The sequence below is a fragment of the Agrilus planipennis genome, unplaced genomic scaffold, assembly GCF_000699045.2.
Source record: "Agrilus planipennis isolate EAB-ADULT unplaced genomic scaffold, Apla_2.0 scaffold179, whole genome shotgun sequence".
NCBI classification, from domain to species: Eukaryota; Metazoa; Arthropoda; class Insecta; order Coleoptera; family Buprestidae; genus Agrilus; species Agrilus planipennis.
The window spans coordinates 645828-671079 of NW_020438885.1; the positions used below are offsets into that span (position 1 = coordinate 645828).

The 25252-nt window shown below is 30.2% G+C and overlaps 3 protein-coding genes and 1 long non-coding RNA gene across 9 annotated transcripts; 3 read left to right on the plus strand and 1 right to left on the minus strand.

Moving 5' to 3' along the window:
* The first annotated feature begins 241 nt into the window (after nucleotides 1–241).
* LOC108740510 (SLIT-ROBO Rho GTPase-activating protein 2) lies at nucleotides 242–13317 on the plus strand. Its single transcript, XM_025981624.1, has 21 exons — nucleotides 242–432; nucleotides 541–706; nucleotides 778–999; nucleotides 1091–1219; nucleotides 1326–1547; nucleotides 1874–2152; nucleotides 2221–2491; nucleotides 2552–2764; nucleotides 2822–2927; nucleotides 2980–3198; nucleotides 3275–3345; nucleotides 3410–3590; nucleotides 3916–4165; nucleotides 7195–7261; nucleotides 7521–7733; nucleotides 7791–7896; nucleotides 7949–8167; nucleotides 8244–8314; nucleotides 8379–8559; nucleotides 8885–9119; nucleotides 11519–13317. Exons 1-21 carry the CDS (start codon nucleotides 296–298, stop codon nucleotides 12323–12325), a joined length of 4365 nt encoding a protein of 1454 aa, XP_025837409.1. The 5' UTR covers nucleotides 242–295; the 3' UTR covers nucleotides 12326–13317.
* A 369-nt stretch (nucleotides 13318–13686) lies between these two features.
* LOC108740507 lies at nucleotides 13687–15806 on the minus strand. Of its 3 annotated transcripts, none has more exons than XM_018474834.2 (7): nucleotides 15534–15806; nucleotides 15218–15473; nucleotides 15043–15159; nucleotides 14777–14975; nucleotides 14458–14633; nucleotides 13961–14398; nucleotides 13687–13902 (listed from the first exon to the last, which is right to left on the minus strand). In XM_018474834.2, exons 2-7 carry the CDS (start codon nucleotides 15461–15463, stop codon nucleotides 13768–13770), a joined length of 1311 nt encoding a protein of 436 aa, XP_018330336.1. In that variant the 5' UTR covers nucleotides 15464–15473; nucleotides 15534–15806; the 3' UTR covers nucleotides 13687–13767. The 3 variants fall into 3 exon arrangements, with proteins under 3 accessions (XP_018330336.1, XP_018330337.1, XP_018330335.1); XM_018474835.2 differs by having other exon boundaries at nucleotides 13687–13881; nucleotides 15034–15159; XM_018474833.2 differs by having other exon boundaries at nucleotides 15034–15159.
* A 202-nt stretch (nucleotides 15807–16008) lies between these two features.
* On the plus strand, nucleotides 16009–23207 carry LOC108740545 (protein tyrosine phosphatase domain-containing protein 1). Of its 4 annotated transcripts, none has more exons than XM_025981627.1 (13): nucleotides 16009–16092; nucleotides 16186–16253; nucleotides 16465–16656; nucleotides 19438–19518; nucleotides 19574–19689; nucleotides 20718–20840; nucleotides 21292–21475; nucleotides 21691–21805; nucleotides 21870–22035; nucleotides 22087–22212; nucleotides 22288–22664; nucleotides 22720–22867; nucleotides 23083–23207. In XM_025981627.1, exons 3-13 carry the CDS (start codon nucleotides 16628–16630, stop codon nucleotides 23166–23168), a joined length of 1551 nt encoding a protein of 516 aa, XP_025837412.1. In that variant the 5' UTR covers nucleotides 16009–16092; nucleotides 16186–16253; nucleotides 16465–16627; the 3' UTR covers nucleotides 23169–23207. The 4 variants fall into 4 exon arrangements, with proteins under 4 accessions (XP_025837412.1, XP_025837410.1, XP_025837411.1 ...); XM_025981625.1 differs by having other exon boundaries at nucleotides 16512–16656; XM_025981626.1 differs by having other exon boundaries at nucleotides 16565–16656.
* Nucleotides 23208–23680: 473 nt separating this feature from the next.
* LOC108740546 lies at nucleotides 23681–25235 on the plus strand. Its single transcript, XR_001938350.2, has 3 exons — nucleotides 23681–23954; nucleotides 24230–24511; nucleotides 24832–25235. It is a non-coding gene; the product is annotated as an uncharacterized LOC108740546 (long non-coding RNA).
* Nucleotides 25236–25252: the final 17 nt, after the last annotated feature.

Genomic DNA, 25252 nt, shown 5'->3' on the forward strand with positions numbered 1-25252 from the left:
TTTTATTGACTTCCATAGAGTCCTCTGTTCTCCTATTCTTTCCAATACCTCTTCATTTCTAACATTTTCTACCCACGTTATCCTCATCATCCGCCTATAACACCACATTTCGAACGCTTCTAACCTTTTCTTTTGCGCCGCGCCCACTGTCCATGTTTCGCACCCGTACAACGCCGTGCTCCAAACATCTTTAACAACCTTTTTCGAAACTTAACTTATTAAATTTTGTTTTTTTTTTTTGTTTTTAGATATTAGGCTTCAGCTGAACGAACAATTACGATGTTTAGATTTACGAATGGAAGCTCAGGTAGCCCTAGTAACAGAACTTCAAGACTTTTTTCGCCGTCGAGGAGAACTAGAATTAGATTACTCAAAAAATTTAGATAAGCTCGCCAAAAGTCTTCAATTGCGGCATAAAGAACAAAAACAAAAGTGAGTAAAGTAACTGACTAAATTAGAGGATAAGCCTTAGATCGTGATAATTTAATTGAGCAAAGGATAATTGAGGGTATATTATGATCATTGTAAATTTTCTTTTAGAAGGGAACAGTGGCCACTGTTTTCGAGTTACGCTTGCTGGCAGCAATTGGTGACCCAGACGAAAAATCTGAGTAGAGATCATGCGGTACTATCAGAAGTTTATTCTACCCATTTGGTTAACCGCTTAACTCAAGTAATGGAAGATGTACAAAGAATATATAAAAGGGTATGTAAACCATTGTTAATTTGGATTTTTTTGGGGAGAGTGTAGTTTTTATACTATTTTTTATGTTTCAGTGCCGTGAAATAGGATATGAAACTCACGAAGAAATATTGCGAGTGTTACACGAACTCCATACTACAATGAAGACGTATCACAGTTATCAAGCAGAATTACGACAAGCAGAAGTTAAATTAAGGGCAGCAGAAGCCCAAAGAGGAAAATTGGAGCAAACTTTATCACAAGATAAATTAGATAGATCAAAAAAGTATAAATTAATAGAGAAAGAAGTGGTTAAGGTAGATATTCATCACTGATTGTGAATGTTTTTGCCAAATTTTATTATATTTGATAGAATGGGGTATATCTTACGTACGTAATCTTTTTTAGCGGAAAAATAAATATACCGATGCAAAGTTAAAAGCCTTAAAGGCGAGAAACGAATATATTTTATGTCTAGAAGCATCGAATACAACAATTCACAAATATTTTGTGGATGACTTGTCCGATCTTATCGATGTAAGTTCGTTTATTTGCGTAACCATTAAATATTTTGAAGACTAGTTAAATTTGTTTTCTTAGTGTATTTTAAACCTCAAGGTAAATTATTTTTAACAACTTCCAGTGCATGGACTTCGGATTCCACAACTGTGTATCTAGAGCTTTACTAATGCACGTTTCGGCGGAAGAAGGTAGGCAGAAATCTGTGCAAAGTGGATTAGATGCCCTCTCAGCTTGCATTAATTCACTCGACTCCAGACTTGATAAACAAAGGTTTCTTGAGTTTAACCATACGGCTTTTATGATTCCTAAGAAATTAGAGTTTCAAGGACAAAAGACTGATGATGTAAGGTTTGCAATTGTTTTTAATTTAATCTTGCTCGATTAGTCGGTTACATTTTGATATCGCGTATATTCGACGAGTCGTCATAATTTTTCGGGTCACATACAAGACATTTAATTTAACGTAAATTAGAAACAATAATTTCTTTGACTTTGGTTTAAAACACTGATTAATTTTTTTTCTGTTTTAACTATTACTGTAATGTGTACATAGATGTCGTTATTCAAACATACTGCAATAAAAATTTACAATATATTGCATTCGTTTACTTTTATACACATAATAAAATATTTGAAGTGCAATACGATAAATAATTATTCAATTTTTAGCAATCCCCTGAACCTGAAATACAAAAAGTGTTGCACCAAGAAATGGAATCGCGCCTTAATCAGCTTCAACAGCGACTTACAACGTTACGCACTGAATCCGAAGAAGTTTGGAAAACATTAGAAACAGCCGAATCGACACTATTAGAAATGTTAAATGCAAAAGATTATGATTGTAGCGGATTTTTTAAAGAAAATCCTATCCCTCCAACCAAACCATTGGAAACAGTTTCAATTAAACAGCGAGCTGATAGACAAGAAACGGAAGAATTTTACTTAACCGTAAGTTTATTTAGATTTATAATTGTGTAATTGGTCTTGGTTATTAAATAAATAACTTGATATTTTAGAAATTCCGAGAATATATATTGGGCTCAACTCGAATTGCTAGATTGGATGCAAAACAAGAATATATAAGACAATCCTTACTAGCAGACAGCCCAGAAGCGAAAAGTCCCCCTGTAAAACACGTTAAAACCCCTCGACGAAAGCGCATAGGACGATTACAGATAAGTGGGCAACCTAAGTTATTTGGTGGCTCCCTTGAGGAATATTTAGAAGCAACAAACCAGGAAATACCCCTTATAATGAAATCTTGCATAAGAGTCATTAACCTTTATGGTAAGCCGATTTAAAAAACAAATAATATAATAATAACTAGTGTTAAATATTATTTTTCAGGATTGCATCATCAAGGGATATTCCGTGTCTCCGGTTCTCAAATTGAAATAAACAATTTTCGAGAGTGGTTTGAAAGAGGTGAAGACCCCTTGTCTGATGTTACAGACGCGTCTGATATAAACAGTGTAGCAGGTGTACTAAAATTATATCTTAGGGAATTACGCGAGCCGTTATTTCCTATTATATATTTTGAGCAATTTATGGAATTGGCCCGTAAGTTTCAATTTTTATTTGTTTTAATCTATTGATTAATTACTCAATTTTTCACAGAACTGGAATCAAAACGCGAGTTTATATTTAAAATGAGAGAATTGGTGCAAAGTTTGCCTAGACCTGTAATGATTGTAATGCGATATTTATTCGCATTTTTAAATCAGTAAGTGTTCTTATACTTTCATAGAATTATAGGATTATGACACTTGTTTCAGTTTATCAGAATTTTCGGACGAAAATATGATGGATCCCTATAATTTGGCTATATGTTTTGGTCCTACGTTAGTACCAGTGCCTGACGATAAAGATCAAGTGCAGTATCAGAACCAAGTCAACGAATTAATCAAAAATATTATTATGTATAACGATGAAATTTTCCCTAATGATGGCGGAATCTTCTACGAAAAATATATTTCAACAGAACTTGATGATCAGTAAGTATTACTACTAATATTTTGTTGAATACATATATAGCTAAATATTATCTCTTTTGTTATTATTATATTGTAGTGATGTTGGTGATTCACCATCAGATCATGGACCAGACGATTTGGAATCTGAAGTGTATCCCTCAGAAGATGGTAAGATAAAATTAAAATTTATACGTATTTTTTTGCAATAGGTATATTTTTTTCCTAATTATAGATTCTGAAAATATGGAGGCCACAGTACAATTTGATTTTACTGCAAGGTCAGACAGGGAGGTATCTTTGAAAAAAGGAGACTCAGTAGTTTTGTTCACGCAAGTGTCGAATGACTGGTGGCGAGGAACAGTAAATGGTCAAGAAGGATTGATCCCAGACAAATACATATCCCTTAAAATGAAGTGAGTAAAAAAATGTAACAAAAAAATAACTATCAGTCCATGATTTTGCTCAAAACGTCCTTGTACTTTTAGTCATGTGGACAGTACGACGTTGAACTTTTTCGATGTTTTTGTGTTTTCTGCACATATAGAAACATGTACCTTATTTGATAACTCACGATACTCCTGAAATACTCGTCTGCAAAAACTCTAAAAAATTCTTTAAAACATCTATTGGCTACTAGAATGTACGAAATAATTTGCGGTACACTAAATAGTTTCTTCTTCGATTTGAACATTTTAGTAATCATTCTAAGCAAGAAATTCTTTCACCTATTTATTTCAGAGATGAAGATAAGGAAAAGGTTGATAATTTAAAATCTAGTTCTTCGGAAGAATCGATGAGAAGAAGGGCATCGAGTTCTAATGTTTCTGTTTTTTCGGAGAACCTCTTACAAACAAATGCTAATTCTCCTTCAGCTCAGTACACTCAGGTGTCGTGGATAAATGAACTAACACCAGAAGCAACAGTATCAGTAGAGAGTCGGCCGCAGCAGCTTTTGATGAACCAGTCTCGAGAGGTATTAGAAACCACTGTCTGATTATTGCACACTGAAAGCAGGCTTGACAATGTCGCGCTTTTTTTTTAACATCAAACAAAATGGTGCAGTGAACAGTATTAGTATTCTGGCACTTTTTTTTTACTTTTCCTCCGTTTTTTTGATATCGTTTCGATCTCACATAATTTAAATGAAAACGTACGTTGTTGTATGTGTTGTGTTGTCTTCGAATTTTTATATTTGTGTAATAATTTTTGTTTCGTGCTTTGTGCATGTGCTTGTTTGTGTAAGTCGTGTATTAACTCAGGCATGTTTTTCGTGTTGCAAAGGCCATTACTTAGCCTTGTTTTATTTCTTTTTACAAATTTGTAAATCGTAGTTGATAGATCAAAAATTATTTAAACTATATTAGTTAATTGGTTATTTCACTTTGAGATTGATCGTTCCTCTATTTTGATGGACGATTTAATAAAATGCAAGATTAAGTAGAATTGTTGCAACAAAAGGTACATATATTTCTGAAAGTTTCTTGCTTTTTATATAACCATTTATGTGTATTACGTGGCTGTGGTTCAGTATCTGTTCATTATTATTATTATCTTTTTTTTTTCGTAATTATTATTATAACGCGTATAAGGAAAAGTTTATTAATTGTCAGTTGTCGATAACAAGTTGAGAATGGCAACTGATTGTTTATTTCCTATCGCATAGTTTTTTTTGTCTAACATAGAGTGATATTAGTTGGACAACGTTGGTTAAAACTATTTGTATTACGTGAATTATAAGCAAGAGATTTTTATACTGAATTCAAAATGAATTAAATTTAAATTGACACTGTATTTAATATTACGTTGAGTAGTGGTAATAAAAATATTATTACGTTAACATATTTTCTTACAATTTTCTTTATTATTTTGTAATCGAAGGTGCAAGTCTTCTAAATATTCAAACGTGATATTAATTGCAGATCTGAAATTTGAAGCAATCAATTTTTATTATCGTACTTAACGTTATTTATGGTGGNACCTAGCGTCTATATAAAACATTATTTTAGTAATTTTCTTTAACAATGTTCTGCTAAAAATACAGGTAAATGATTAGTAACTAATGTTAAAACAGTTAATGTTTTTTTAGATGTAATTGATTGTTGTGTTTGCGACATCTGCAACTTAGATAATTCCGAACATCAACGAACAAACGTTAGAAAGTTTGAATTTTAACATTTAACTGTCTCTATGCAAGAGCGAGGGCGCGTTTACGGAATTTAAAATACCAAGTTAATAAACATAAGCAGCAGCAGACCAGCGAACGTGTTCGACGCGGTTGGTAAAGTTCTTGTTGGTTGCTTGTCGTGTCTCTTGGGTGATAGTGCATTTATAAATACGTATGTATAAACAGAAAAATCCGTTGCACATTGTATCATCCTTAATGAAACGCTACAAGATTTATTTCATTTAAGAAAAACTAAACGCAAAACTTGAAGGATAGTTTCGGTTAACGTTTATGTGAGTAAATATGTGCGGCGAAACAGTTGCTTTGTAGGTACAAGCCGTGAAGTACCCTCGATTATAAACAAGAAGTGAGAGTCAAATCAAAAGTGAGTGTCCTGTTAAAATTCTCAAAGTGGATGTGCAGTAATTGTAGCTATTACATATAGTTATTGCGGTTTATATTTGTTTAACGTTAGTCGATGAATCTAGAGTATGGATGAAAAGGAACAGGAACAGAAATCTCCCATAAAACGCTTGGGGTCAACCAGGAAACTTTTGGTGTTTAACAGTAAGTTTTTATTGTAACGTTTTGTAATGATATTAATGTGGTAATTAATTTTAATTATTTAATAAGCGAAACCACGAAACAACATTAAATTCCATATATTTTTAACACATTGCAGTTTCCAAGGTCGGTTAAGTTTTTTATTTGTTTCAATTGCCTATAGAAGATACAATGTGTGTGCTATTGTTTATCTTCACTTCTGTATTTGGATTATAAAACGAATATTGTGTAGTTTTTACCGTCTTTTTTGGAAACACAGTAGTAATTTTTTCTCAAAAGTTTTAGCAGTGTGTTGTTATAAGCATAATTAATTTTTATCACCTTTACAATTAGTTTACTTGCATAACTCATTCAAATTTCAATGTCAGCCTTGATTTTCTTGTAATTTTTTTTCAAATCAGAATGCCAAATAAAAGTTTAATATATGAAAAATTAAAGATTCATAGTAAGAGTTACAAATAAATATTGAAAGTAAATACAAATGCAAAAAAAGAACAAAGGAAGATTTATTAACAGATACGTCTTTAATCGTAGAATGGGTATTAATAGTGACTAAAAAATTGTCCTATGGATACAAAATTTAAAAATGATTGATAATAGTTTGACCACATTTACACAGGGTGTGTAATTTCTCGACCCCTGAACTTGAAAGCACTTAAACAATTTGAGTATTTTGTTGTTGTTTTATTAATAGTCTCCTCAGTGTAATTAGGTAATTACGGATGAAAGTTTTGCTTTTAATCAACCACAAAATTCACAATTCAGCTGATTAGGTACAATATTTTTAACTTATCTAGCCATAAAAGCTATAAACCTCAAAAAAAGATTAAGCTAATTATTTCCTTAATTTAGTAATGACAATTACCTAGTCTGCATTGTAATGTTCAGATGAAAAAAACCGAATTTGTATAAATATTCTACTGTTAGATTTTTCTAAAATTTGAGGCTGTATTATCATTAATATCGTTGAAATATTGTACTTTGCGCATAAAGTTGTAGTAAACATGGCAACCCTGCTCATCTTGGATACCGTGATCCGAGTAATAAGCTGTTCGGTTGCCAGTGAAAACGAACAGATTTGTCTCCACCTTAAATAATAAATATTTTTAGAAATAACACGTGCTTATTTTAAACGTATTACTTTTCCTTGTGTATTCACATGCCAAAGTCAATGGCGTGGTTTGTGACAAAATTGATTCATCATGTACCAAATTAAAATATAATGAAAAAATAATGTACTGATAAAAAGTAGCCGCTTCGTGCTGCAGCATCTGTAAAAGATGTTTCAGTGTATCATCCAACAGAGGAATGGTTGGATTCATCCATACACTCCTGAAATAAAGGATGTTTTCCCAGGTTTGTCAAGCTGTTATTTTCTACCTGTACATGTTAGTTGTATTTTCGGTTATCTAGGCAGTATAATTTATACAGCTGATAGTTGTACGGGGTGTAGATTTAAAAGGTCCCTACAAAAGCATAACGTTATACCTAAAAAATTTTTATTTAAATTATATCGGCTTTATTGGCCAAAATTGCAAAATTACTTTGATTACAATAGATATTTTTAAAAAGTTCCAGGTAAANATAATAACTAGTGTTAAATATTATTTTTCAGGATTGCATCATCAAGGGATATTCCGTGTCTCCGGTTCTCAAATTGAAATAAACAATTTTCGAGAGTGGTTTGAAAGAGGTGAAGACCCCTTGTCTGATGTTACAGACGCGTCTGATATAAACAGTGTAGCAGGTGTACTAAAATTATATCTTAGGGAATTACGCGAGCCGTTATTTCCTATTATATATTTTGAGCAATTTATGGAATTGGCCCGTAAGTTTCAATTTTTATTTGTTTTAATCTATTGATTAATTACTCAATTTTTCACAGAACTGGAATCAAAACGCGAGTTTATATTTAAAATGAGAGAATTGGTGCAAAGTTTGCCTAGACCTGTAATGATTGTAATGCGATATTTATTCGCATTTTTAAATCAGTAAGTGTTCTTATACTTTCATAGAATTATAGGATTATGACACTTGTTTCAGTTTATCAGAATTTTCGGACGAAAATATGATGGATCCCTATAATTTGGCTATATGTTTTGGTCCTACGTTAGTACCAGTGCCTGACGATAAAGATCAAGTGCAGTATCAGAACCAAGTCAACGAATTAATCAAAAATATTATTATGTATAACGATGAAATTTTCCCTAATGATGGCGGAATCTTCTACGAAAAATATATTTCAACAGAACTTGATGATCAGTAAGTATTACTACTAATATTTTGTTGAATACATATATAGCTAAATATTATCTCTTTTGTTATTATTATATTGTAGTGATGTTGGTGATTCACCATCAGATCATGGACCAGACGATTTGGAATCTGAAGTGTATCCCTCAGAAGATGGTAAGATAAAATTAAAATTTATACGTATTTTTTTGCAATAGGTATATTTTTTTCCTAATTATAGATTCTGAAAATATGGAGGCCACAGTACAATTTGATTTTACTGCAAGGTCAGACAGGGAGGTATCTTTGAAAAAAGGAGACTCAGTAGTTTTGTTCACGCAAGTGTCGAATGACTGGTGGCGAGGAACAGTAAATGGTCAAGAAGGATTGATCCCAGACAAATACATATCCCTTAAAATGAAGTGAGTAAAAAAATGTAACAAAAAAATAACTATCAGTCCATGATTTTGCTCAAAACGTCCTTGTACTTTTAGTCATGTGGACAGTACGACGTTGAACTTTTTCGATGTTTTTGTGTTTTCTGCACATATAGAAACATGTACCTTATTTGATAACTCACGATACTCCTGAAATACTCGTCTGCAAAAACTCTAAAAAATTCTTTAAAACATCTATTGGCTACTAGAATGTACGAAATAATTTGCGGTACACTAAATAGTTTCTTCTTCGATTTGAACATTTTAGTAATCATTCTAAGCAAGAAATTCTTTCACCTATTTATTTCAGAGATGAAGATAAGGAAAAGGTTGATAATTTAAAATCTAGTTCTTCGGAAGAATCGATGAGAAGAAGGGCATCGAGTTCTAATGTTTCTGTTTTTTCGGAGAACCTCTTACAAACAAATGCTAATTCTCCTTCAGCTCAGTACACTCAGGTGTCGTGGATAAATGAACTAACACCAGAAGCAACAGTATCAGTAGAGAGTCGGCCGCAGCAGCTTTTGATGAACCAGTCTCGAGAGGTATTAGAAACCACTGTCTGATTATTGCACACTGAAAGCAGGCTTGACAATGTCGCGCTTTTTTTTTAACATCAAACAAAATGGTGCAGTGAACAGTATTAGTATTCTGGCACTTTTTTTTTACTTTTCCTCCGTTTTTTTGATATCGTTTCGATCTCACATAATTTAAATGAAAACGTACGTTGTTGTATGTGTTGTGTTGTCTTCGAATTTTTATATTTGTGTAATAATTTTTGTTTCGTGCTTTGTGCATGTGCTTGTTTGTGTAAGTCGTGTATTAACTCAGGCATGTTTTTCGTGTTGCAAAGGCCATTACTTAGCCTTGTTTTATTTCTTTTTACAAATTTGTAAATCGTAGTTGATAGATCAAAAATTATTTAAACTATATTAGTTAATTGGTTATTTCACTTTGAGATTGATCGTTCCTCTATTTTGATGGACGATTTAATAAAATGCAAGATTAAGTAGAATTGTTGCAACAAAAGGTACATATATTTCTGAAAGTTTCTTGCTTTTTATATAACCATTTATGTGTATTACGTGGCTGTGGTTCAGTATCTGTTCATTATTATTATTATCTTTTTTTTTTCGTAATTATTATTATAACGCGTATAAGGAAAAGTTTATTAATTGTCAGTTGTCGATAACAAGTTGAGAATGGCAACTGATTGTTTATTTCCTATCGCATAGTTTTTTTTGTCTAACATAGAGTGATATTAGTTGGACAACGTTGGTTAAAACTATTTGTATTACGTGAATTATAAGCAAGAGATTTTTATACTGAATTCAAAATGAATTAAATTTAAATTGACACTGTATTTAATATTACGTTGAGTAGTGGTAATAAAAATATTATTACGTTAACATATTTTCTTACAATTTTCTTTATTATTTTGTAATCGAAGGTGCAAGTCTTCTAAATATTCAAACGTGATATTAATTGCAGATCTGAAATTTGAAGCAATCAATTTTTATTATCGTACTTAACGTTATTTATGGTGGTATTTCAAGAACTTCTTCTATATTAGATGTTTTTTTTTTGTAAAAATAATGGTTTTATTTGATATTCTCTTCATACCTTCGATTAGTCCGTTATATTTTGATATCGCATATATTCGACGAGTCGTCATAATTTTTCGGGTCACATACAAGACATTTAATTTAACGTAAATTAGAAACAATAATTTCTTTGACTTTGGTTTAAAACACTGATTAATTTTTTTTCTGTTTTAACTATTACTGTAATGTGTACATAGNTTTTTCTGTTTTGTTTGTAGCTAATCGCATAACAATATTTAGATTTTAAAAAAACTAAGCCAAAATCAGTTTTTTTAACATAGTATGTTATAAAATGATGAGGTGTGGAGATAAATGCGAAAAATGAAAATTTTTCGTAGTATTGGTCAATCAACAGTGCTGTTGTTAAAATAATTTTTGATATAATGTTGTAACCAAATGCCCCCATTTCATCATTTTTTGAACATACAATTTATTTTGAAATTGGTTATGCATTTGACTACCTTATACATACTAATAAACACTGTGTCATAAAAACAACATTTATTTCACATTAATTTAGAAATTTAATTATAAATTAAAATATTAGTCTTAAAATAGGAATTGTTATGTTTACCAAATACTCCGTAATTCTAAATTTTATTGTTAGAAATTGTATTAAAACAGACGTTCACGAAACCTAATGTTTTATAAAAAAGTCAATTACTTGTAATTTTCTTTTTTTTTGTGACCGTTATTAGTTTATCTTTCAAATGGTTATAAAGAATTGTTCTATATTTTTCACCTAGAAGTTTTTGGTAAACATTTTGAAATTCTAATATTTTTTTTTATTTAGTGTTTATGGTATATTAGACTCATCATAGTAATTCTTTTATTATTTTACATTTTTTATTGGTTTTATAGTACATTTGTTAGACTCTGCCCAGGATGCTATTTTTGAGGTGAGCAAATCAGCATGGTATATATGCCTTTCTTTAACTGTTACATCTTATTTATATTGCTTAATAAGTCTGTATCCTATCGTCATTTCCTATAGGGTGCTTATCTCGCATAATCTATTTATTACATAAACTGGTAAGCTGTGTCTAAGTTGGTCTTTCTTATTTTTAATTACTATTTAATAATTTTTTTTTCATAGTAAAACCAATTGGTTTAAATGATTTTGTCCTACCTAATATTTACAAATAGGTACTAATTTTAAATAGCTAGTTACCTTAAATTACAAGAAATGTACTGTATTCTTTGGCTGTGATATTTAAAATAATTTTACTCTTTTAATTCTTATCAAGCGATACATTCACTATTACTTCAATTTGTAAACAAATAACCCGTAAAAGAATCCTATGAGTTGTTAATTTTGCACTGTATATTTTTCTTTTTAGACTATGAAGGACGAGCACAGTGTCATTAAATTGGTGGAAAGTTTCTGTGATACTAACCCTCTGTCTTTTAAAACTAAAAATACCAATGATTCATCAACCGTCATCTCACCACCTTTACAAGAAATTTCTGTGGATAAATGCTCCGACGTTTCTTCCTTGGTAAATGATGAAAAAATTCATGATTCATTAAATGATGAAAACGCAATTGTATCACTTGTTGATCGACAGGTTGAATCAGAAATTGATGAAAATGTTGTCGATTTCACGCAAAATATAGAACAGTGGCAAAGGCGAATAAATTCTTATCCAGAATCAAATTTAGCACATTTAACAAAACATAACAGAACTGCTGAAAGCTGGTTACACTGGCAAAATCACACACCAGACTTAGTAATGGACTTGCCATTGGTGACAAATACAAAACCAAAGGAGCTACTAAAAGAGTCAGTAGCCACTGTAACAAGCTCAACATCGGACGAGTGCTCTTCTGAAGAATGTCGATCTGTGGAGTCCGCTGAAAGTCCCCACGCTTTAGACAGCCCAGATATGCAAACTGCTGCTGAAAGGTTCGCTAAACAAAATCAGTGTACCTTAAAAAAGAATACGAAAGGTAGTTATTTAGAATCTTTTAAATTAGAAACTAATTCTATAATTTCTGACGCATCAGTAAACAACACTCCACCATTGGAATCTAAATCGGGACCTAAGCCACAAATCAAAACGAAACCATTGACGTTAAAAAAGCCTGTATTTACAATTCCTTCAAATGTACCTTCTGGTATCGAAAACAAAGATCATCCTACTTAAATTTATTAAAAGTAAAAATAGATCTTATTAACAAAAAAATTTACTCAAGGTTCTGGTTTACAATATTAGTTATCATTTCCTTTTGATAAATTATGTTAAAATTTCTTACTGATAGTTTTGTAGCCAATTGTTTTGTTTTTAATATTAAAGAGAAAAGAGGTCCTAGCATGATAAATCATGGTTCCTAAAAATCTAAAAAACGCAACACTTCTGTTTTTCAAAATTCAGTATTTCAACGGTTAACACTATTATAAACGTGTCTGTGATAATTAAACACCATTAATTACGGTGAAGAAAAATTACTTAAAAAAATCTTAAATGATCATGTTAGTAGAAGTAACGTAGGATTTTCAAAAAAAAAAACTTACAGGGTGAACCAAATACGATATCCGTACTAAACGGAAAAGTATTCTTATTTATACATAAGAAAATTATTTTATAATTAAAATCAATTTTGGATATTGTGCCAAATGAGACAGTCATTCAGTAACAGAATATAAATTAGTTTTTTAAAGTTTTAAAAATCAAAATTTGTAGTCAAGAAAAAGATTTAAGTCCTTACATCGTGAAAAGTCGTCATCGATAAATATCAAACATTTACAATTATTGTGTTATCGTCAAATGTATATTTTACTTTATTTTGTGTAAACTAGAAGTATTAATTTTAAAATTGATACAGCTTCGAAATAATAACGCAAAAATAATCACAAGAAATGGTAAATGCATATAAAGGTGTTTATTAAGTGAGAAAGTGGTCTGTAAACATTATATCCATCCTATTAAAAATATAACATTATTCTCAAACTAAATACTCATGAGACCATTATCATCCACAAACGTAATAAATGTAAGAAGCTCATTTTGACGATTAATGTGTAAAAAGAATATTTTTTTTCAGTTGTTTTGCTTTTGAATTAGTTGATAAGTTAGTTATTTAATAACATTCTTTTTGTTAATGTGCTGTTCTGCTACAACTAATTTTTAATATTCGATATATTTTTATACTGAATTCAAAATGAATTAAATTTAAATTGACACTGTATTTAATATTACGTTGAGTAGTGGTAATAAAAATATTATTACGTTAACATATTTTCTTACAATTTTCTTTATTATTTTGTAATCGAAGGTGCAAGTCTTCTAAATATTCAAACGTGATATTAATTGCAGATCTGAAATTTGAAGCAATCAATTTTTATTATCGTACTTAACGTTATTTATGGTGGTATTTCAAGAACTTCTTCTATATTAGATGTTTTTTTTTTGTAAAAATAATGGTTTTATTTGATATTCTCTTCATACCTTTTGCAAATCTTTTTTTTGCACCGTTGTGTTTTTTTTTTTGGACCGGTGTNTATAAGTACAAGCATATATAAATTAAAATAGATTCTCCTAATAAGTAATAAATTATGGGGCCTTGAAAAACTTAAGAGGTTTTTGAATTAAAAAGGACGCAAATCATGCATAGCATATTTCCACGTCCACATTCGAGCCTGTTCCTCGAAGCCATCTCGGTCCTTTTCGTACATTTCAGCTATTTCAGGCTCCATACAAATCTGCAACAATCCCAAAGAAACCTACATCAAATGAAAAATCTTTCACGTGTTTTCTTGACACTAAGTATAATATACTTACATCACAGAATGGGTCAGTCAAAAGAGACTGAATAGAAAGTAAAATTTTACTAAGTGTTAAAGCTAATGACCAATTATGATGTATGGAATCTATTCCAATATCCCCATGCCTTGATATATTTGGATGTAAGATCTTTGTAAGAAAACGAACCATGGGGGGTGTCATTGGATAAGAATGAGGAATTTGAATGTAAAGGAAAAACAATCCTCCTTCATAAGGACTTCCTGCAGGCCCTTGTATTGATGCCAACCAGTGACAAGACATAAAATCCAAAGGCATTGCGTTTATACCATCCAAAGGATCCAGTCGCAAATTTCTTTGTTCTGACTTAAGCCTGTTATTTCTCCATGAATTTTCTTCACCAGCTGGACTTTGCTGGGCTGCCATTTGTTTTACACATTTTAAACAGCATGTGCTTTTCATTAATGACGAATACAACTGCAAGAAAATAAGAAGCAAAGGTATTTATGTAAAAAAGGAGAATAATAAAAACGTACATTATACCAGTCCCTTTCGTCCTTCTCAACATAAAGAAGGGGCCACCTAATACGCACAAATCTGCTCCATATGTTAGGGCGAAACTGCATTAAAACTATATCTTCAAAACGTGAATTAACTTGACTAAAGCACCATAATGATATATCGTCTAAATATTTCAGTGTTTGAGATAGAACTAAAAAAAGCCATAAATTACAATGTTGTTTTTGAAATTGCAGAATAGGTCTTATTCATCTGTATATGAATATATAATACAATTTTAAATATAATTTATAATAGTCTAGTGTAACAGTCAATTAAAATTAGAATATAATTTACCTTCAGGAGGCAAGTCCTCCAAGTTGACATCAATTCTATGATCCACAGAGGATAACTTTTTCAAATTTTGAGCTAAATCTTCAGCCTCTACTTTTGCCATTGGAAATTTAGGTTCTTCGTTGGCAGAATTAAATGCATTAGGACGAAATAAATTGTCAGCAGGCTCATCATTTCCAGAATCACTGTCATCATCACTGTACTGTAAAATAATTACATAATTAATAGTACTCTTTTTTAGATGTAATAAGTTTGCCAACCCCATTTACAATAGTGAGTGGATGGTCAGGTGCTACATTAGGGTACAAAAATGCATGACATGTTGCACATGTTGGCTCATCAAAGCTTGGACCATAATAGCCATTGCAAATGTAACAACTTGGATTCTAAACAAAGAAAACTTGCATAACTTTGCATGCCAATTATTGGTAAGTTGTCACGTACCTCGTAATTAAAAAGATCTAAAGGTTGTTGTTTATCTAAAGATGACAATGCCTTTTCACAATCAATATCAGACCATACAGAAATGACGTTTTGGTTATCTTCTGAATTCTGTTCATAGTAATTGTTATTGTAATTTTTTAAAAAGTGCAGGTTCTCTTCAATATTGAAACTAAATAGTATGTGATGAATTTGTTTCATAACGTGCTCTACATTCAGTTCATCCAAAAACTCTCTACCTAGCTCCATACTGAATTATCTAAAATAACAAATACTGCTACTGTTAATTGACCCGTACACTGTATACTTCTCTTAATACCGAGTTCCATTTAAACTTTATGTGTATTAATATTGGCTATGTCTAATGTTTACTACTGGTTAAAAAGTAGTAGACCTTTCAACTCCCATTCAATTTATTAAATCGATAACACAAATTAGTTGTCCTGTAAACAATTCCAAAAAAATATCATCAGCTTTTACGCGGATCACAAATAATTGTTACTATTTAATTCGTTTATTAACTACTTTTAACAACAAAACAAAAACAAATTAAGTTAACCTCATTTTTGATCATAGAGAAGATTTTTGACATTTTAACTATGGGCTTCTGCAGGTTGTCTACCTATAGCCAATTCTATTGTGTACAAATACCCATTGAAGTGGAGGGGAACATCTGTAGTCTAGTTCAATGCAAATACCTAATCTATAACTATCTATGAAGTAACCATAAGAAAGAATTAGTAAATTAATAGCAAAAGTTATCTATGGAGTTAGTAGTATATATTATCTATGGTAGTAGTCATAGATAGTAGTTGTAATTAGATAGTTGTTATAGGTGTATTGTATAAAAATATTATTAGCTGTTCGCATTTATTAAGGTAATTATCAGTTATTTGGGCTATTTGTAGTTATATATTCCATTCTTATAAATAAGAGGAAAAATTGTTAAATATCCATTTAATTTTTTATAGGTTAATTCGGGATTAGGCTCCAAACTGGGGACTACTTAAATAGAATTGAGCTGTTCTTCAGATTTAAGGTAAATTTTATTTTATATCTTCATGTTCTTGTTAATTTAGAGTGCCTTTTAATTGAATTATGCTCTCTAAACTTTAATATAGNAATAATTATGCATATTTATATGCAGTTTTTAAAAATAATGTTGTCGTTAGAAAAGGTTTAACATAGTTTTGCAGAATGAAAAATTATTGGGTGTACAAATAAAGTACCAAATTATTACATTTCTCCAGTGTTTTAGAAGTGAGAAGTAAAATTTTCAAGCTAATGTTCATTTCAGATTTAAGAAATAAGTTTGTTTGGTGTAAATAATTTTTATTTATTGAATTCTAGACCATTCAACTGACGAGTCACCATGAAAAGTAAACCTCTTCTATCACAAAAAGCATAAGTAATATGGCAATCATGAATCGGAAACCATGCATGTAAGTTATATTAAAGTATCTTTTTTTTAGTTTAAGTAATATGAATATGGTAGGATCACTGTCTATATTTAATTATAACAATGTATACATTTCATTAAGGATTATTTAGCATAATATGAAGAGCGTTGAATTAATAATAATTTTTAATCACCAACAATTGAAAATAATTATTGGTGACGTAATAGCCTAATGGGTAATATAAAATAATTCATGTAGTGCGTGTAATTTGTGATTAAATTATCATTAATTATGACACGAATATACATATAGGATGTATGTTGGGTTGTATATAGGCAACAGGGGTACACTAGGGAGTATTTTGGGTTGTATAACATTTTTCCATCATTTGCAGTTACTTAATACGCTAATTCAAAATATTACTTATAAATTAAAAATTTGCTTGATTTCTCTATTTCGGAAGTTTTGCAACACTCAGTTTAAATTACAGTGAAAAGTTTAATACTAACTTGCAAAATTTCAAAAAGAAGAGTAAAACGAAATGATTAACTATATACTTAATATGCAAGTAAATCGCAAACTAAAATAATTAATACCGATTTGGAAAATGAAACCACAAACTGGGCTTATGCTTCATGTTTTTTAAAATTGTATAAATTGTTATAGTTTTGCATTTCTTAGATAATTTGTATACTAGATTTTGTACTAAAATGATATTTTGAATGATACTTTTGAAATTGAAGTTTTCTGGCGTAGTCCGATCCTGTATGAAATAAACGCAACTACCCCTATCTGACCTAACAACAAGGGGTTACAAGGTTGGCTTCCTGTTAAAATGCAAATGTATTCATACAGGTGGTCCGACGAAAATGTTAAGGTCAGCTTGTATGATAACGGGTAATTTCCGTATCCGAAAGGGAAATTTGTCGCACTGCGTTAATGATTTTCTACCTTTTATCATTTATCTTGGTGTCTGTTGGTGACAGTCACATGAAAGTCAACCACAACATTGTCAAATTGTCCCCATACGTGTGCTAATATATCATGCTATACAGAGTACTCCACCTTTTATTGTCTTCATATTTAAACATAAAAGATTCGTACCACATTTTTATTCTTTCTTAAATACCGTCGAGTTATTATTATTAATTTATTAAACATCAGTGCCTATTATTTTTCTGAGGATTTTAATTTAATTATCCATTAATTAATTGAATAAAGGTAAAGTAAAGCTTCAATACTTGACATACATTCTAAAAGAGATAGATATTATCATATATCATACTGATGGCAAGAAAAAGACTTAAGTAAATTAATCATTGATTTACGTGTACAAATAAATTACACTACTAATGGATAAGTTATTAATGGCAATGCGAATACCGCCAGTTACAACATAATTGTGCAATCCAATAAAGCATTTCCAGTTTGCATTTGTGATGTTATTTACAGTTTTTTTTTTATTCCACCCCTGACTTCTTCCAAATCTTATTTTAATTTCTAAGCTATATTTCCCCCAATTTTTATACGTTCTTTAAAAGGGGAGAGTTGAGGAATTTCCCCAAATTAAACAGTTGCTGATTAGATCTTGACGTGAAGTAATTCGTATGTTAATATTTAGCATTCATGTTAATATTATAATAAATTTACAAATGCTTTTGCGATCCAATACACGATGTATTAATTAAGGGAAAAATGGCTTAAATAAAAAATATTAATCTGAAGGAAAATTGCATCAGCAATTTCATCGAGTTTTACAAGCTCTTATTGCCGATTAAAAGGAAGACAAACTAATTTTATTTCAATTAATTTTTTATCCATTAATAAATAGAATACTTTGTATATATAGTATGTTTGTATGAACAACTTAAGTGCAATCATTGTTTGTATAGTACATACAGAAGTAAATTAGAAAATCCATCCGATTCAATGTACCTATGTAAACTAAGTTCAATCAGTGACGTATTCAGCGGTTAAAGTTTTTCAGTTAAATATTTTTTTAATCAAAAAAATTTGTAGCATGCTTTTATGTTTTATGTGCACTTCTGATGAAACCGGAGACAATAGTTAAGTTAAAAGCGATACAATTTATGAAAATTACATCAAAATTACATTTTATTGCTATGGTCAAGTAAATAAACAATGTTATGGCTGAACTTCTTAAAATTGTTCTGGCAATAAGTTTAATTTTCATTGAACAAGTGTAATAGGTATAGATTTAAACTCTGAATCCACCCCTGTACTTATTACACAGGCTATTATTTCAAAAAGCTTTCCCGTTTGAAAGACATGCGCTTATATTAACCGCGAGTTCTTATAAGCACGAAGACTAGGCAGTGTGTAAAAAATTGTTAGGAGAAAAATAGCCACTAAAACTAATAGCACAAATTTCTCCCTTAAATGGAGAACGATTTGAAATCAAAAGCTGCGTCGAAAGACGCTGAAATTATAACGCCGAATTATACAAAATTGTCAGAAAATTTGAGAAAAATTACACCTCAAAGGTTGCAATGTAGCATATTTTGCGGAGGTTCACACTGCAAATATGAGAATCCCGAACATTGGGATTCAGATAATTTAATCATCGATGGCATATTCAGTAATTGGTAAGATCTTATATAAAATATATCCCATTCTTATTCATTTTAATACCATTTTTTCGCAAAAGAGCGACAACTATTTTCAAAAGAAATGTATAAATAATTTTATTCTAGTGTTATTGTTCATTACGAGTTTAATTGAATCTTCTCTCCCATAATTTTAAAAACGTATTAATTAATTTTGATCTACCGTAAAGATTTCTTCGAGTCAAATTATTTTCAGGATAACCGAGGATATTTTAGCGATGGCACGTCCTAGTACTTCCTTAGTAATACAAAAGAACGTTATTCAACAGTTTCATCGGTAAAAAGTATAATAGGCTATGTATATACATATATACATTAAAACAAAATTTTAGTTTAGGTATTAAATCTATAATAAATTTGCAATGTCCTGGAGAGCATTCAAGCTGCGGAAAACCTTTGGAAGATTCGGGATTTACGTATGATCCTAGCGTTTTTATGAAAAATGATAGTAAGTGTCAATAACTTTTGATCCTAAACATATACTGAGTCCTACTTTTAAGTGGTTTTCAAAAAGTTCTTATTTAAGTTGTTATATGCATCGGTTAATTAATATTAGGAATTAGCTCAAAGTTAGAAATTCTTTGAAAAAATCCAAATTAGATTTGGTAATATCGAATAATTTAAAATAATGTCAAAGTAGACAAAAAAGCAGTTACTTTAAATATTTTTTACGTTTAAATATTATATGTACAAACTAGAGGACATATATCTACATGTTTTTAGTATTCTGTAATTTGACTTTCAGAAATGCCGTAAATTATTTATTTTGGCATGTAGATAAACTACTTAACTACACACAAGCATTAAAAATTCATGTGCACGCTATTACCCTTATAACAGTTCAAATTTAATGTCAAATACGTTTACTTTCATTTTTTTCTCGTAATTTTAGAAAACTGAATTTTTTTGTTATACAGTGAATTTTTTCACTTCTTATACTCTTTTATTAGTACATCTTATAGTACGATAAAAATACAATTAACGTATTTACCATTAATTAATTAAAGGAAAAAAAATACTGAAAATTCACAGCATTTCATTGACTTAATGAATTGTGACAATATAATAACTGTTTCTCAAGCAAAAATTGTGTCAACATTAAGTTATTGATTATTACATATTTTATTTCTTTTCTTTTCTTGTCGAAATTGTATTAAAGGCAAATGGTAATTGATTTTATTTATTATGTAGGCGTGTCAATAATGCGTTGTGGCTATTTTTGTAATTTTATTCCATAATCTCAAGTTAAACCAATCCAATTTGCTCTCTTTTATTTACATAAGCAATTTAGTTTAAATTAGGTTTACAAATAGGTTTGATCTTTTCTCTATAAAAGAATAGATCTCTATGCAGAATTACGTGATCGAAAATATTCTTCTAACTAATAAGTAATTAATTAATCCAAAATTAATATCTGACAAGACAGATACTATATTCCAGTATGATTGTAGTAAATCTGGTCTTGTTATTTTATAGTATATTATTACAACTTCGCCTGGGAAGATTACGGTGACATTGGATTATCTGCATTGATTAACATGGTTAAAGTTTTAGCCTTTGCAATCACTGAAGGGCGTGTTGCAATTCATTGTCACGCTGGTAAGAGAGCCTTCTTCGTTAAACGACTTACATCATTAAATTCTGTGCCATTTTTTACATAAAATACATCCTTCAAAAATTGAAAATTTTATTTTTTAATGGCCAAAAAATCACGAGCGCTATTTCGTGTGGCATCTTTTTAATAGTTTTTAAATTTTTGAAGATGAACTACTGATAAACTGCCTGCACCCTTAAATTATGTGACATATTCTACAATGAGTACATCTACCAGATATTGAAAATTAATTTTTTTAGTGGTCAAAAAATTAGGAGCGTTTTTTAACACTTATCTTTTTATATCTGTAACTTATTCTACCGAAAAGTTTTCGTTAAACCCACTGCATCATTAAATACTACATTTTTTATGAGAAATCAATAAGACAAATTCGTTAATTAATGTTCTAAAATATTAATATCCAGATTTATGTTGTATTACCCTATTTATTTATAGGTTTAGGTCGAACGGGGGTGTTAATAGCCAGCTACTTGGTTTATTCCTTAAGAGTAAATGCTAACGAGGCCATTAAATATGTTCGGCTTAAAAGGCCAGGATCGGTACAGACCAGAGGTCAAATTATTTCTGTACGCCATTTCGCACAGTTTATTCTGCCACTCACGGTAACATTTCACGTCAGGTAAGTTAATTAATGAATTCGACGCCCACGCAAATTTCGCTATAAATACCAGAAGTAGTTACGCAGGGTGGGCCATCGAAGAATTAATTTTGTAAATTTTGACTTAAAATAGAAGTATAATTGGACTATGCACTCTTAATACAACGTACCTACTTCTGATTTAAAAATTTGTAAATTTTTATCGACTTTCTGTGATTATGATAAAATATTTTTAGAGAAAGCATTATTAAGGAAAAGTATATGAATCCTTTTACAGTTCAAAGGTACTTATACAGACAAAAAATTGTTTTGCATGGTTATCAAGAACGAAAATTTAAATATTTCCCAATGGTATAAATACAATTAGTGAATAGCTAGTTTTACCTTAACACTAATTAAAAAAAATGATTTTTAGATAATTCATATAATTTGCGAGAGGATTTTACAACTTTGTAACAGAAAAACATTAGAATTCGACTCGTTAGAAAATCATTTAACAATAAACTTCTTGTGTGAAAGAAATAATGAGAACATTAAAAGGCATGAGAGTATTTTTAGCGTTAAAAGTGCCCTTACAGATTGTGAGTATAAATTTAAATTCATGTAATGAATTAATAAAAGTATTATTTAAGCTGAACTTTCCAGTTCCGTGAGTTCGAATGAAATGTTCGATATTAACAACGATCTCCCTGCTGGTGCGTCATGTAGTGAGACCGAAAAGGAAAATGATACACCTAAACACAGTGTTTCATTTAATGGTATGTAGTTTTTAGTAGTATTTATAAATAAGTGTAGATATCAATTGTTTATGATAATGCTGATTTATTTTTAAGATTTTACTAGTCTTGATGAAAATTCTGCCGAGTTATTACCAATAGACAAAATTTTTGAAGAAACGCATAAGCAGATCCTCGAGAACGAAGTTGTCGAAAGCTTTTTAACAACCGATGAAATTGTTGAAAGCTTGCTAATGGATTTTTCAAAGACTTCCGAAGAATTTAAAAGCTACGTAGTTAAAGTGAAAAAATATGTCAACTCTTACCAGCACGGTTATTGCAGAATAGTTCACGAAATTGACCCTAAAGTTCTTGCATGTTTATTATTCGACTGGTTAGAAGATTTAAAAAGTCCGATACTCAATCAAGATGAACTAGAAAAAATAGTGATCAATTACTGTCAACCTGAAAAATGTTTGAAACTACTAGCAATGGTAAATATTATGCGTAATTAAACTTGGACATTTAAAAGTCCGACAATAATTGCAGGAGCATGGATTTATTATCGAGTATTTACTACGGTTTATCAAAAAAGTTTACCCACTGAATGACGATATTCAGAAAAAAATATTTAAACGAATAACAGCCGCTTTGGGCCACCAAGCGGTTTCTTTTGATGATAAAATTTTACCAGCTGGTAAATATAGTAATTGCTTATTTAATAAATAATCACATGGACCAAGTAAACATCGCCAAACCCTAAACCTAAACTATTAAAATAAATAATAAAAAAAGTACCTTCTACTAAATTCCTAAGTAATAATTCTTTCTGTTGCAGTGTTGTTGAACGGAATAGTACTTGTATTTGAGTATTAATTGAATAGTAAAATACTGTTTGTTTTTTTTTTTCAGAAAAAGGTTTTCGTAAAATGCGCGATGGGACCTTAAACTGCATTTTGCAGCTTTACGAGTCACTTCTGGATATTATTGCTACATAAATCAATAATTTTCTTTTTTTTTCGGCTGTGAATGTTTTCCACAACGGTCTTCAGGCTTCCATTTGAAAACACACTCCTACTACAGTATTTGAAGAACTAGTACAGTGGGGTTACAAAAGAAAGAAAACGTTTTGCAAAGTATAAATAATATCTAACAATAAGATATAATATTAATCTTTGCTTCTATTCCTTCGAATTGTGAAGTTTCTGTTTCTTTTGTTTTTTAACTTATGATTAAATACATGTACAGAATAACAAAAAACAATTACCCTACCTTTGTCCATGTCTTATCGCCTCCAGATAGTATTAAGGGCAATTTTACACTAAAAAATACTGCTGCTTTTTGATGCTGAACAAATTTGTAGTGCTAAAGGGACAAAAAAACACGAAGTATCAGTAATTTCAGTTGTAAGTAGCATTTTATTTCTTATAACCGAATTACAAACTTTTAGTTGGCATTTTAAAGTTTTTTAACTTCTATGAAAAAAAGAAAATACACAAATAATTCATAATTTTTAATTGTGAGACATGCAATGTTTCTATTTTAATGTTAAGTTCCTTAATATTTTGTAGTAGTATGCTACTTTTGTAGCCCAAGCTGACTAAATTTTTTACACTTTCAAGTATTAAAAATAATCGCTAGTTATTTCCAGGCAAGAAAACAATTTTTTAGTATAGAAGTTTCCCAAGTTCGTTAATACGGTAACAACCAGGCGTATAGCGATGTATGTGGAGTTGTATACCCACACCATTAAACGTTTCTTTATTATTCGAATACACAAAAAGGTAAAACAAAATTCAGAAGTTCTATAAAGGTTTTTTTCTTAATAATACTGAATTTATGAAATTAATAGATGCACCTATTTGTTATTACTATGTTTAATTTTGTTTACAACTATTGACCCATTAGAAAATACATAGTATTAATATTAAATATAACGGAAGTTAAAGAACTACAATAACTAACAATACTTCTTTGCATGATTATTCTAAAATACACCTTATAATTGAAATCTTTAATGTAACAAGTTATTCTAAGGATTAATCTCTGGATGTTTTAGGGCATTGAGTGTAGGGGTTCTTCTCGCGAGTTTATAGCAGTACGCCAAAGCGCTGTAAAAGTGCTTTTTTCCACCACAAGGGATAGGTCGTAGTACTTATTCAATTGTGGCAGCGAATGGTCAACATCATCACTGCACTACACAGAAGTTAACGCAATCAAGTGGACAAAATATGATCCTTTACGTAATGCCTCTTGGTTGATGTTAGAAAGGTTCATGGTCTACAAATACCAAACATGCCATTAACGAGGTTTGAAGTTAATCATAGGACTGCAAATTTAGGTAAGATTTTAAAACCTGTTGTAAATTATAATAATGTTTTTACTTTAAATAGACAAAAATATGGTTAAAAGTGTTTTATAACAGTTAATTTTATTAATAAAGTGTTACATTTGAACTTTTCATTATTAATTTAGCCATGTTATTGTTTATTAAAAAAACTGTATATTGCTATCTTACTATTTTTTTCTTTACAGAACATAACAATACCCCAAAGAACTGTAAAAGTTATGTACAATATTTTATTTGATATTAAAATAGAATAGGGTATAAATTGATATTGATTAAAAGTATTTAATTACTTTTTTTGTCCGTTTCTACAGATTGACTAACGAATAGGAGAGATTCGGAAGTTAATTTTGACCCTACCAATGAGGACGTGAACTGTATGTACTGGTTTCCTTTCTCAATTTGGTTTGCTTTCCACACATGTAAACCATGGAATGTTATATTCTACAGCAAATTCAGGTAATAATACATATTTAAATTAGTATTAATTACACTTTATTAATCTGTTGCTAATTTGGTTAACAAACGACGTCCTGGAACTTAATGCATAGGAGGACGAGCCTGTATTGCTTCCTTGTATAAATACTGTTCGATTGACCATTATTTAGTTAGAGTTATAGGTAATTGCGAACTTCAGTCTACCAATTTTTTTCTAAAAAGGCTTAGTTGGCGTTTATAGCTCCACTACATTTTGCTGATTTTGCCATAAAAATTCATAGAGAACATCGACTTGCA

Bases quoted from the DNA above. Each gene is read 5' to 3' on its own strand.
- LOC108740510 (XM_025981624.1), top strand. From the start codon at position 296: ATGGAAGCTCAGGTAGCCCTAGTAACAGAACTTCAAGACTTTTTTCGC. The intron at 433-540 runs GTGAGTAAAGTA...ATTTTCTTTTAG, and splicing joins CATAAAGAACAAAAACAAAA to AAGGGAACAGTGGCCACTGT. The intron at 7,897-7,948 runs GTAAGTGTTCTT...CACTTGTTTCAG, and splicing joins TTATTCGCATTTTTAAATCA to TTTATCAGAATTTTCGGACG.
- LOC108740507 (XM_018474833.2), bottom strand. From the start codon at position 15,463: ATGGAGCTAGGTAGAGAGTTTTTGGATGAACTGAATGTAGAGCACGTT. The intron at 14,976-15,033 runs GTTGGCAAACTT...ATTATTTTACAG, and splicing joins CACTCACTATTGTAAATGGG to TACAGTGATGATGACAGTGA. The intron at 13,903-13,960 runs GTAAGTATATTA...CATTTGATGTAG, and splicing joins TGACTGACCCATTCTGTGAT to GTTTCTTTGGGATTGTTGCA.
- LOC108740545 (XM_018474904.1), top strand. From the start codon at position 19,015: ATGGAGAACGATTTGAAATCAAAAGCTGCGTCGAAAGACGCTGAAATT. The intron at 19,690-20,717 runs GTAAGTGTCAAT...GTTATTTTATAG, and splicing joins CGTTTTTATGAAAAATGATA to TATATTATTACAACTTCGCC. The intron at 22,213-22,287 runs GTATGTAGTTTT...TTTATTTTTAAG, and splicing joins ACACAGTGTTTCATTTAATG to ATTTTACTAGTCTTGATGAA.